The sequence below is a fragment of the Hypanus sabinus genome, unplaced genomic scaffold, assembly GCF_030144855.1.
Source record: "Hypanus sabinus isolate sHypSab1 unplaced genomic scaffold, sHypSab1.hap1 scaffold_503, whole genome shotgun sequence".
In the NCBI taxonomy this organism is placed as follows: domain Eukaryota; kingdom Metazoa; phylum Chordata; class Chondrichthyes; order Myliobatiformes; family Dasyatidae; genus Hypanus; species Hypanus sabinus.
The window spans coordinates 290,001-302,921 of NW_026781370.1; the positions used below are offsets into that span (position 1 = coordinate 290,001).

The window sequence follows — 12,921 nt, forward strand, 5'->3', positions numbered from 1 at the left end:
TCAGGCTGAGGCCGTCCCCGAGTATCACGCATGCGTGCAGTACACAGAAGGCCTTGAAAATGGCGGGTATAGATAACAGCGATTTTCCGTGTTTTTATCTTAAACACCAACTTCGGGATAATTTCTGTGAATTTCGGACACCGTGACCCGCAGTCCCGGACAGTCCTGCTCTCTCCCCTCTCTCTCAACCCCACGATCCATACACAGGCCCCAGGGAACTTCTGGCTGATGAGGGAATGGGAACCGATGGATCTCTCAGACAGAGCTGAGCTCCAGCTATCTAAATGCAAGGATTAGGAACTCGGAGAAAGGGAACAAAATCTTTTACATCAGCAGTTGAGAAAATCACCTTTGTTCTACCTCCAATCACAAACAAGAGAAAATCTGCAGATGCTGGAATTCAAAGCAACACACACAAAATGCTGGAGGAATTCAGCATTAGTACTCTTTTCCGTAGATGCTGCCTGGCCTGCTGAGTTCCTCCAGCATTTTGTGTGTGTTGCTTGTTCTACCTCCTCTTGCTCTGGACTTTTCTACTGGTGAGAACCATTCTCTCTAGGTTCATTATGATCGCAAACACCTTTGCCCTGGGCAACAAGTGGTTTCACATCACAAATATGCCAGACTCCAATGAGACAGACTACTGCCCTTCCCTTCATATTCATTGGCATTGCCATCCCTCAGTTCACCACTTTCAGTCATTTGGGGGAGGGTTCAGGGGAAATATTTATGTAGAGTCCAGAAACTGGTGATACCTGTGTGCATATGGTGGTGCTAAAGTTGCTGGAGAATTTGCAAGTGGGAAGAAGTGGAGTGATATTTGGAAATCTGACTTTTTAAAGTGTAATTTAGCAAGCAAACCACATATGGACAATATGTAAAAGCTTTGGTGAGAAAATCCTTTGTTACCCATTACAGGCCTGCTACATAGATTGTGTGAAAGTGCAGATGAACTGGATCGAACCCAGAGGAGTTCAAAGTTCCTATCGACTGTGATTTACCAACTGTGAAAATGAATACCTCTCTGTATAAAATTCACTGTGCACATCTTGTCACTGGGTAAAAAATGAACAGTACACGATTCATGTGCACACTGATTACTACAAATTAGAGGGAATATTGGAGGGAAGGAGGGGAGACTTCCAGTGTCCCTGATGCCCTCAACTACAAGATGTGTATTCAGCTGCAGTTTGTAACCCTGCACTTTAAGGTGTTGGATCTTGAAATGGGTGAATTCCAGATCATCCAGCAGTAGGACGGGGTGAAAGATATGACATGAAGAGAGGTGAGTTCCACCCAAGGTGCAGGACACAGGAAACTGGGTGAGAATCGGGAAGGGGAATGAGATTAAATAGCCATCGTAGAGTACTCCAGTGCCATGCCTGCACAATAACAAGAGGAACACTTTAGAAACTGTTGGGGGGAGGAAAGTCAAAGGGCTGATAAGTGGCTTTGTTAGGGGAACAGAGCAAGAGGCAATTAATATCTTAGTGGTAAGGCTTACTAGAGCTAGTGGGGTTTGGGGCTGATATGGTTAAAGTAAGTTGTAGGGGGAATGGGAGCCAGAATGACAGAACAGATAGTGGAGATGGTGAATTGAATTGACTTTATTATGTACATCCTTCATATAGATGAGTAGAAATATTTACATTACATTACTGTCTAAATGTGCAATGTGTAATTGAAATTGATTTATAATGTTTAGTTTGTATATAGGACAGTCAAGAAAGCAATTAATCAGTCTGATGGCCTGGTGGAAGATGATGTCCCGGAGCCTGTTGCTGTGGTACCGTTTCCTGGATGGTGGCAGCAAGAACAGTTTGTGGTTGTGGTGAATTTGGTTCCCAATATCCTTTGGGCCCTTTTTATAAAAAAAACCATACCCCTACCATCCAGGCTCCCATCCAAACTCCTTTTAAACGGTGAAACTGAGATCATATTCACCACTTGTGCTGGCATCTCATTCCACACTCTCACAACCATTTCAGTAAAGAGCTTTTCCACATGTTACCATTAAATATTCACCTTCCCCACTTACCCATGACCTCTAGTTGTAGTCCCACCGAACCTCCGTGGAACAAGCTGCTTGCATTTATTTACCCTATCTTCTCCCTCATCATATTGTATACGTCTGACAAATTCTCAAAGCAATGTATAATTTCCGTGTTCATGTTTAGAACTTTTTTAGGTGTATAAGATGATGAGGGGTATTGATCGTCTGGATAGCCAGAGGATTTTTCCCAGGGCTGAAGTGTCTAACACGAGGGAGCAGAGTTTTCAGGTGCTTGGAAATAGATACCGACGGGATGTTGGGGTAAGTTTTCTACACAGAGCCTGGTGGGTGCATGGAATACACTGCCGACTTCACTGTTTCAGTTACTGTGGGGCCAGGCAGCTCAGTGGGAACAAGGAATAATACCAATGGAGAGAGTCAAACTCAGCCAAGGTACAAATTGGAGATGGCAGAAATGCCTGATTCTTATAGAAACGGGAACAGCATCAGGGAATTGATGGTCATTCCAGATACCAGCACTGTGTCCAGTTACAAGATGATTTCTCTCACCAACTTGGGTTGAACCTCACTTTAACAGTGTGATGTCAGATCACACCTTGACAACTCAAGTGATCTCATCTGAAATGTTGTCCTACACACATTGATGGATTTTGTAAATCTTTTTACAGGTTAAAAATGACAAGGAATTTGTCTACGGGAATCCCGAACACAACACACCAGTTTTGCTGTCTCTGTCCAGATACTTAAGAAGAGGAGCAAGCGATTCACTCGATCATCCTTCCTGCTCAGACTGCGGAGAGGGATTCACTCGATCATCTGACCGACTGGCACGCCTGTAATTTCAAACATCTGCTCAGACAGTGGGAATGGATTCAGTCGGTCAACTCAACTGAAGGTACAGCAGCAAGTTCACACAGGGACGAGACCATTCACCTGTTCTGTGTGTGAGAAGGGATTCAGTCAGTCTTCCCACCTGCAGACACATCAGTCAGTTCACCCTGGGCAGAGGCTGGTCATCTGCTGAATTTGTGGGGAAGGATTCACTCGGTCATCTGACCTAATGGCTCACCAGCGAGTTCACACTGGAGAGAGGCCGTTCACCTGCTTGGACTGTGGGAAGGGGTTCACTTGGTCATGCCATCTGAAGCTACATCAGAGAGTTCACACTGGGGAGAGGCCATTTACCTGCTCAGTCTGTGGGAAGAGATTCACTCAGTCATCCAGCCTAATGGCTCACCAGCAAGTTCACACTGGAGAGTGGCCGTTCACCTGCTTGGACTGTGGGAAGGGGTTCACTCAGTCATGCCATCTGAAGGTACATCAGCGAATTCACACTGGGGAGAGGCCGTTCACCTGCTCAGACTGTGGGAAGGGATTCACTCAGTCATCTGAACTGAAGGTACATCAGCGAGTTCACTCTGGTGAGAGGCCATTCACCTGCTCAGACTGTGGGAAAGGATTCACTCAGTCATTTAAGCTCAAAATACATCAGCGAGTTCACACTGGAGAGAAGCCGTTCACCTGCTCAGACTGTGGGAAGGGATTCACTCAGTCTGCCCACCTACGATCACACATGTCAGTTCACACTGGGAAGAGGCCGTTTACCTGTTCATACTGTGGGGAGGGATTCATTTTGTCATCACAGCTGCTGGCACATCAGCGAGTTCACACTGGGGAGAGACCGTTCACCTGCTCAGACTGTGGGAAGGGATTCACACAGTCGTACAGCCTACTGGTTCACCAGCGGCTTCACACCGGCGAGCGGCCGTTCACCTGTTCGGACTGTGGGAAGGGATTCACTTGCTTAGCTAAACTGAAGCTACATCAGAGAGTTCACACTGGAGAGAGGCCGTTCACCTGCTCAGACTGTGGGAAGGGATTCATTTGCTCATCTGAACTGAAGGTACATCGGAGAGTTCACACTGGGGAGCGGCCGTTCATCTGCTCAGACTGTGGGAAGGGATTCATTCAATCATGCACTCTGAAGGTACATCAGCGAGTTCACACTGGGGAGCGGCCGTTCATCTGCTCAGAATGTGGGAAGGGATTCATTCAATCATCCACTCTGAAAGTACATCAGCGAGTTCACACCAGAGAGAGGCCATTCACCTGCTCAGAGTGTGGGAAGGGATTCACTCGGTCATCTCAACTACAGAGACACCAGCGAGTTCACACCGGGGAGAGGCCATTCACCTGCTCAGAATGTGGGAAGGGATTCAGTCGATCATGTCAACTACAGACACACCGGCAAGTTCACACTGGCGAGAGGCCGTTCATCTGCTCGGAATGTTCAAAGGGATTCACTCAGGCATCTCACCTACTGAGACACCAGCGAGTTCACACTGGAGAGAGGCCATTCACCTGCTCAGAGTGTGGGAAGGGATTCATTCAATCATCCACTCTGAAAGTACATCAGCGAGTTCACACCAGAGAGAGGCCATTCACCTGCTCAGAGTGTGGGAAGGGATTCACTCAGTTAGGTAACCTACAAGCACACCAGCGAGTTCACACTGGGGAGAGGCCGTTCACCTGTTCAGACTGTGGGAAGGGATTCACTCAGTCATCCAGCCTACAAGCACACCGGTCAGTTCATACTGGGGAGAAGCTGTTCACCTGCTGAAGCCTGAATTATACCTCTGCATAGACGCTATGCCGTTGTGAGCATTTCTATTTGTGATTTTGTGTGTCTGCATCACTGCCAAAATGCTAGTTGGTGTTGGGGTTCTGTGCTACTGTGTTGAATTGACTTGTGTTGAGTTGCGAACAATGGCGACTGCTGACTACGTCTTGTTGGAGTTGGAGCTAATCAATGTTGCAGAAGTGTTACTTTTTTTGAAATTACTGCAACGCAGAAAAATGAGAAGTTTTTCCATTACCTTTTGCAGTCCATGATGTCCAAAGCAATGTTGGAAATTTCTTTGCACGATTTTGATGCCATTTTCAAGTCTTTATTGTCTGCCAATGAAGAGTCGTGCACATGTACATATTTTCTGACTACCTCACCTAACCTCTCCTTGATGTGGTCCACTGTCCAACTTCGAAGCATGAGGAAATGCGCAGGAGGAAACTGGCAGCTGCCAAGTGGACCAATCACAGTTCTTGCCATCTGTGTTACCGCGACGTGGAGCTGCATTTTTGAGAAGGTGCGCGTTAGGCTACATTAGGCGAAGGACTCTCATGGAGGCGCTACATGGAGTAGGTTGCATTCTGGCTTTGCACTGTTCATTTTAAATTTCCTTACCACCCCTTTGACATCTTTATCAAAGTGTTTATAACACTTTTATCTGTTTGAATTTGAATTTGATTTGACTGAAATGGCTAACAGAGGAAGAAAGGCATTAGCCGAAGGCAAGGAAACCGGTGATGGAAATGGGAAGAAAGAAGATGTCTTTGAACAGCCTAAAAAGTTTCAACTTACTTTACAGGCTATCTCGAATCTTTTGGATGAAAAACTTGATGAAAGATTTACTACCTTGGAAGTATGGTTAAAGGAGAGCGAAGGTAGGTTGGCAACACTTGAAAAGAAGAATGAAAAACAGCAGCGGCAATTTTCAGAGCTTATTAAACCGGGATCATAAATTGAATTCTTTGGAAAAGAAGTGAACTTTGACCACTCATACATTGGAGCAGAATAAAGTCAGGTTTACTGATTTGGAGAGTCAAAGCCACAGACTGAATTTGCGAATAATAGACTCAGTGAGGACGTTGAGAGCCGGGATCTTACTCAGTTTTTTTCTCAATTCTTCATCTCATTTTTCAATCTTTTTTATTGGTTTCCAAATAAAGAATATACAAATTGGAAGAGGAGTTTAACAAGTAGATAATATAAAAAAATATATAAACAGCAGTAGTAAAAACAGAAAGTATATCATGTCAAAATCAAATGGATAAAATGCTTCCTTGGAATAATCCCAAAAATTGCTGTGTGGATTAGGTTGAACATCTGCATCTATAACTTTAGATAATATTCCAAACACATCCCTCCAAAAATTATTTAAACTTAACTCATGAACAAAACATATGAGTTAGAGTAGCCACTTCTGCATTACACCTGTCACAAATAGGGTTTATATTAGGAAAAATATGCGCCAATTTATCTTTGAACATATGGGCCCTGTGTACTATCTTAAAAATTCTTAATGGAGGTCTTTGGCTCGGAGGTATTTCCTTCCCTTCCTGCACTCGACCGTGCACATCGGGTGCTGAAACCAAAACTGTCGAACGGGTTAAAACCACGTCATGTAATTCTTCGATGTCACAATGTGAATAATAAGGAGCTCTTCATTTGGATTGCTCGTCAGAAAGGAGTTACTGAGCATGAGAATCTTAAGTTTCATTTTGTTGAAGATTTTTGTCCTGAGGTATGCAAGAAATATTGCATTTTAAAATGGTGATGTCAGAATTATATCAGAGGAATCTTTGTTCAGCTTTGTTATATCCCTTTCACCTAAGGGTTGCTCTGCCTGATAAATCATTCAAATGCTTTAAATCCGTGAATGAAGCAAAACAATTTCTCGAAGATCTGAGCTTGAACGTAGATGTCTAATGTTTTGAAGATCAACATTTGAGCTTGGATGTCTCTGAAATTTACCATTCCTTTTTGTATGTGTGTATCTGGTTTATTAGTTAACAACCAGCTTCTAGATTTGGACACTTAAGAAATTTGCCCTTGGGTTGATTACATTCGTACTGTGTTTTGACATTCGGATACTTATTATGTTTCCATGTTAAAGTTACTTTATTTTTCCTTCATTGTTTTACTTTTTTATTTTTAATTGTTTGCTTTTGAAAATCATTAAGACTCTGATTTGCTGATTATTTCCTTTTTCTTGAAATATTATTAAGATTGTATTTTGTGTCATTTTTTAAGACCTTTTCTGGTCTGCAATTGGCTGTTTTTCTCTAACATCTGCTTGACATTCCTCTCGTAATGTTTTGACAATGGGTGGTTTGTTTTTTATTTTTTATTTATTTCCTAAAAATGACAAAAATTTCACTGAATGTGCATCAGACAGACCTATATCTTTTTGAATGTTGAATCTAAAATCCTTTCTCAAATATTAGCAATTAGATTGGTGAAGATATTGCCACAAATTGTCGCCGAGCATCAGACAGGATTTATTAAAAATCATTATACACATTTTAATGTTTGGAGGTTAATGAACATTGTATACACTACTTTATCTAAGACTCCAGAATGTGTTATCTCCCTCGATGCCGAGAAGGCGTTTGATAAATTTGAATGGGAATATTTTAAAATTCTTGAGAGATTTAATTTTAGTCCAAAATTTATATCTTGGATCCAATTGATATAACATATACCTTTGGCTTCTGTTTCACTAATGATCAGAGACCCCCTTTCTTTAGGCTTTTCCAAGGTACTAGACAAGGCTGTCCTTTGAAATCCTTACTATCTGATATTAGCCTGGAGACCTTGGCAATTGCTATTCGTGATTCATCCAATGTATTTGGTGTTACTCATGGGAATGGGATGCGTAAAGTATCACTGTATGCAGATAACCTTTCGCTATATATTTCTAATCCAGAGACATCCATTCCTGCAGTAATAACACAACTTGCTCAGTTTAGTAGTAGTTCTGCTTTTAAACTGAATCTTAATAAAAGTATGCTGTCTCCATTAAAAATGCAAATCTCAATTTATAGACAAGTCACCATTTAGATTGCTTGCTGATTATTTTATTTATTTGGGTGTTAAAATTACTAAGAAGCACAATGATCTATTTAAAGTTAATGTTTACTCTTAATTGATCATGCTAAACAATTGTTTACTAAATGGTCCACATTTTCCTTATCCTTGATTGGTTCCATTCATGCTATTAAGATGATTATTTTACCTAAATATCAGTACCTATTTCAGGTGGTATCAATTTTTATCTCTAACTTTTTTATATATTATTGATTCTAAAATTTCTGCATATATATGGCAGAATAGAGATCCCAGGTTATATTAGAAATATTTAAAGAAATCAAAAAAGGTATGTGGCTTGGTTTTGCCGTTTCCTAGATTTTATTATTGGGCAATTAATATTCGATATTTAATGTTTTGGACACAAGAGTTGGATGAACATTGAGCGGGAGTCTCGACAGGAGTTTTCATTGGCTTCTATTTTAGGGGCTGTGCTTCCCTTTGCACTTACCAAATTTAATAAGCAAATGGTAATTCCAATAATTAAGCATACAATAGGAATATGGTTTCAATGTTGGTAATTTTTTGGACCAAATAAATATATACTGTCAAGTTCTATGACATCCATTTTTTTCTTTCAACCATTTAGAATTGATCAAGCTTTTCTTTGTTTTCATGATTTATTTATGGATGATCTTTTGTGGCTTTTGAACAGTTTTCTAATAAATATAATCTGCCTGGATCACACTTTTTCAGATATTTGCAGATTAGAAACCTTTGAACCTTCCGTTGCGATATCACATCAAATTGAAGTTATGGAAAAAAATAAGTTTAAATCCATATCAGAAGAGTTTAATATCATTTATTTGATTTAATTGTGAAAATACGCTTAGGTACTTCTGATAAAATTAAGAATGAGTGGGAAAGAGAACTTGGGATACCTTTACCTATACAAAAATGGGAGAAAATTCTTGAACTAGAAAATACCTCTTCAGTGTGTGTCAGACATGCCTTCATGCAATTTAAGGTGGTTCATCGGGCTCATATGTCCAAGGATAAGTTTGCTCATTTTTACTGACATATAAATCCTGTCTGTGATAGATGTAATTCCGGGGTAGCTTCCTTGACACATATGTTCTGGTCTTGTCCTCTTCTTAAAAAAAATTGGAAGGATATTTTGAGATATTATCTCAGTAGTTCTGCGTATTGATTTACAGCCACATCCTATTACCACAATTTTTGGAGGACCGGTCCGGTGGTAGACTCCAGTCATTTATCCTCGTCTGCTTGTCATCTAATTGTGTTTGTTACATTAATGGCCATCAGATCTACTTTACTTAAATGGAAAGATTCCAATCTCCCTACTACATTTGAATGGTTTTCCCAAACCAGAGTATGTCTAAACTTGGAAAAAATTAGGAGCGGTACTGTGGATCCTTCGGTTGAATCTGAAGAGACTTTGAGGCCATTTATTCAATAATTTCATATGATGCAAGTTGACCCTTTCTGAATCTTGTGTAATAAGTTTTTGTACTTGTATAGACGAGCGGAGTTAACGCCAAATAATTTCAGCCGTTGTAATATGACAGCCCAATTTTGTCTTTTTTTTAGTTTAGTGTTCTTTCTAGTTTACGTTTTTTTTCCTTATATAATATCTCTTTCATGGTTAGTTGCTATGAGATTGGGAGGCTAAACTATATTTGTCATTTGGAATCTGTGCTTTTACATGATAACCATTATTAATGTAATTCCGATCTCTTTGTATTATTAGATTATTGCTATGCTTATTAAATTTGAAACTTAATAAAACGATTGAAAAAGAAAAGGAAACTGGCTGCTACCAAGTGGACCAATCACAGTTTTTGTCTGCGTAGTTGCATTTTTAGGAATGTGCGCATTAGGCTACGGGATACGATAAAGCCGAGGGTGCAGCGTCGGGTACGCGGCTACCTCGACGGAGAAGAATAATTCAGGCTTCAATGTGTGGGAAGGGATTCACTCGGTCATCTCAACTACAGAGACACCAGTTCACATAGGGTAGAGACTGATCACCTGTGCAGACTTTAGAAGGAGAGTTCCACAGCCAAATCAACCAAAAGTGCATCATTGAGTTCACACTGTGGAGAGGTTGTTCATCTGCTGTGAATAAGGGAAGCTATTCACTCATTCATCTAACCTTACTCAACTTTCGCTTCAGCTGGCAATTTAATATAAGGGGTGATAGCCCTCCCCACCCCCAGCCCGGCCAAACTTAAGAAATCTCATTTGGGTGAATGCTGTGTGATGTGTCCCATGTTACAGATCAGTATCCTGAAGTTACAAACGATACACAATATGCAATTAAACGATTCAGCTCTATAATAGTTACTTTGACTATAGGGTTAGTAAAGAAAATGAAAAATAAAGAAAGTGCCCACTCTCTCCGTTCACGTCTTCTCATCTCTCCCCAGCAAAAAACCGTGAAAATCTCTCTTCCAGACTCACAAGAAAGAATATTTCTGTCATTGCATAGCCCCACACTCGAGAACCCTATTTCCTCTAGTCGTACCCTTAACATTGCTTCTACAGGGAAACCATTACCTCAGCAGCGAAACATTGCAGAGAGGCCGTTACTTTAGTAGTGAAACCTTCCAGCACGTTACACTTCCCACATACTGCCGGTTCACAATGGGGAGAAAGTTTCAATGAGCTGCATGCTGGATATTTGTCCATCACCATTGCTGAATGCAATTTTGAGAGTGACTTGGTGCTGAACTCTGCAAGTATTGCTGCTGCTCACCACACCCAGTTCTGCACCCGGGTCGCTGGGCATGGGAGGAGTTTATTCTGCTGCATAGTCACCTTTAATGGGACAAGACCTGTGACAAATAAATCAACTCTATATTAAACACTGTCTCCGGTACTTAGTGAATTTATAACACACCTAGTGTACAGCAGAGAGTCAACTCAGGCCGGCTTGAACTTGTCAGTTCCACAGCAGGTCTTTCAAATCCTCCCCTGTTGTTCACCTCTCACTGTCCCTGTGAATGAGGTCCAAACAGTCACCAGTCTGTGGGTGAAGAGGTTTCCCTTGAATTCCCTGCAGACCGAAGAAGTCGAGCTGACTACAGTTCTGTTTGAGATGTTCTTCGCCCCTCAAATTTCTAGTATTCTAAAGCTAAGGTGACAAAACCGTGGCTTATACGAGAAAGCAAAGAAAACATAAAAACCAAAGAGAGGCCATAGACAAAAAATCACTAGTATGTTGGAGGATTGGGAAGATTTTAAAAGCCAACAGAATGCAACTAAATTAATTATGAAGGAAAAGATGGAACACTTAAGTGAGCTAGCCGGTAATATTAAAGAGGATACCAAATGTTTCTTCAGGTAATTCTAGTGCAAAAGAAAGGCGGAAATGGATATCGAACCGCTGAAAAATGATGATGGAGAGGTATTAATGGACTCGGGGTGCACGGTGATGGCAGATGAACTGAATAAGTATTGTACATCACTCTTATCTCTCGAAGACACCGACAGGAATACAGAAGTTCCAGATGTTAGTAGTCAGAATGTGTGAAGTTACGCTACTCGGGAGAAGGTTCTTGGAAACAGAGATGGGCTGAAGGTAAACAGGTCACCTGTACCATATAGTATACACCCCAGAGATCGGAAAGAGGTGGCTGAAGAGATGTGGAGGCATTAGCAATGATTTTTCGAGGATCGTTAAGGAAATAAAATCCTAAGAAGTTATTTTTTGCCTTCACTACTCCCCCTCTCGCAGTTTCACCTATCACCGACCACTTCTTCTACCCTTTTCACCCCCACACTTTTTCCTCTGACGTCTCATCTTTTTTGTTCCCAGTCCTGATGAAGGGTCTCTGCCCGAAACGTCGACTGTTTACTATTTCCCATTTATGCTGCCTGGCCTCCTAGGTTCCTCCAGCATTTTGTGTATGTGTTGCTTGGATTCCCAGCATCCACAGAACGTTGCAGTTGATACTGATAACAGACAGATAGTTTAGAGCAAAGCTGCAGTCTGTAAAAGGTCTTCGATAGGTTTGGAGAACGGACAACGAAGTCGTGGATGAAATGTACGGAAATGTACAGTGTATGCAAATGTACGGTCATGTACAATTGTGGAAGGAATAAGGGCGTAGAGAAAAAAATAAATGGGAGAAAATTCAAAAATCAGAAGTGCATAAGTACTTGGGAATCCTTGAGCAGGAGTCCTTAAAGGTTTGCTTGCAGATTGATGAAGGATGACAACTGTAATGTTAGCATATAAGAACAAGGATGTGACACTGTGGCTTTAAAACGCATTGGTCAGATTGCTCTTCGTGTATTGTGAACAGTTTACAACCTGCGAAAACAGATGTGCTCGTATTGGAGCGGGTCCGGAGAACGTTCACGGGAATAATTCCAGTAACGAATGAGGAGCGATAGATAGCTATGACCCTGTACTCGCTGGTCTAGAAGACAGAGAGGGGATCTCATTAAAACCTATTAAATATTGACAGGCCTCGACAGCGTGGCTCTGAAGAAGATGGACCCTGTACTGTGTGATTCTGGGACCACAGGTCACAACCTCAACGTATCGGGCATCCACTGACAGCAGAGATGAGGAGGATTTTCTTTAATCCGGGAGTGGTAAATCTTTAGAATTCATTGCCACGGACAGAGTAGAGGCCAAGTCATTGAGTGTATTTTAAATGGATGTTGAAAGATTATGGGGAGAAGGCAGGAGAATGGAGTTGAGAGATAATCAATTGGACACGAAGGAATGGCGGAGCAGACTCGATTGGCTGAGCAGCCCCTGTATGATATCTCATGGCTCATGGTCTGAAGAAGAGGCCAGTGAGGTTGCATTAGGGTTCGGATATTGTTAGGGTATCCACGCCTGGATTATTGTATTCAGTTATAGGAAAGAGGACGCTAAGCTAGAATGAGTGCAGAAAAGATTTACGAGAATGCTGCTGATACTTGAGGCACTGACTTCCGGAGAGAGGTTGGACAGGTTGGGACTTCGCACCTTGAAGTGCAGGAGATTGAGGTGACCTTATGCAGGTGTTCCAAACTATGAGTGTAGAAATGGGGAATGTGCGCAGTTGAGTGAACTCGACCTTTGCTTCTTGGAGCGACTGAGGAGGAGAGGTGATCTGATAGACGTGTATAAGATGATGAGAGGTATTGATCGTGTGGACAGTCAGAGGCTTTTTCCCAGGGCTGAAATAGTTGCCACAAGAGGACAGGTTTAAGTTGCTGGGGAGTAGGTATAAAGGAG

The 12,921-nt window shown here is 41.7% G+C and overlaps 1 protein-coding gene across 4 annotated transcripts in view; it reads left to right on the plus strand.

The window, feature by feature from the left end:
• The window catches only part of LOC132389218 (zinc finger protein 585A-like), a 29,623-nt gene extending 19,741 nt beyond the window's left edge, over window positions 1-9,882 (plus strand). For 2 of the 4 annotated variants that reach the window (XM_059961687.1, XM_059961688.1), the window contains one exon: window positions 2,683-9,882. In XM_059961687.1, the coding sequence (XP_059817670.1) occupies window positions 3,075-4,634 (1,560 nt within the window). In that variant the 5' untranslated portion in view covers window positions 2,683-3,074 and the 3' untranslated portion in view covers window positions 4,635-9,882. Of the gene's footprint in view, window positions 1-1,179 lie in introns of those variants that run through there. The other 2 variants (XM_059961685.1, XM_059961686.1) reach the window with 2 other exon arrangements.
• Window positions 9,883-12,921: the final 3,039 nt, after the last annotated feature.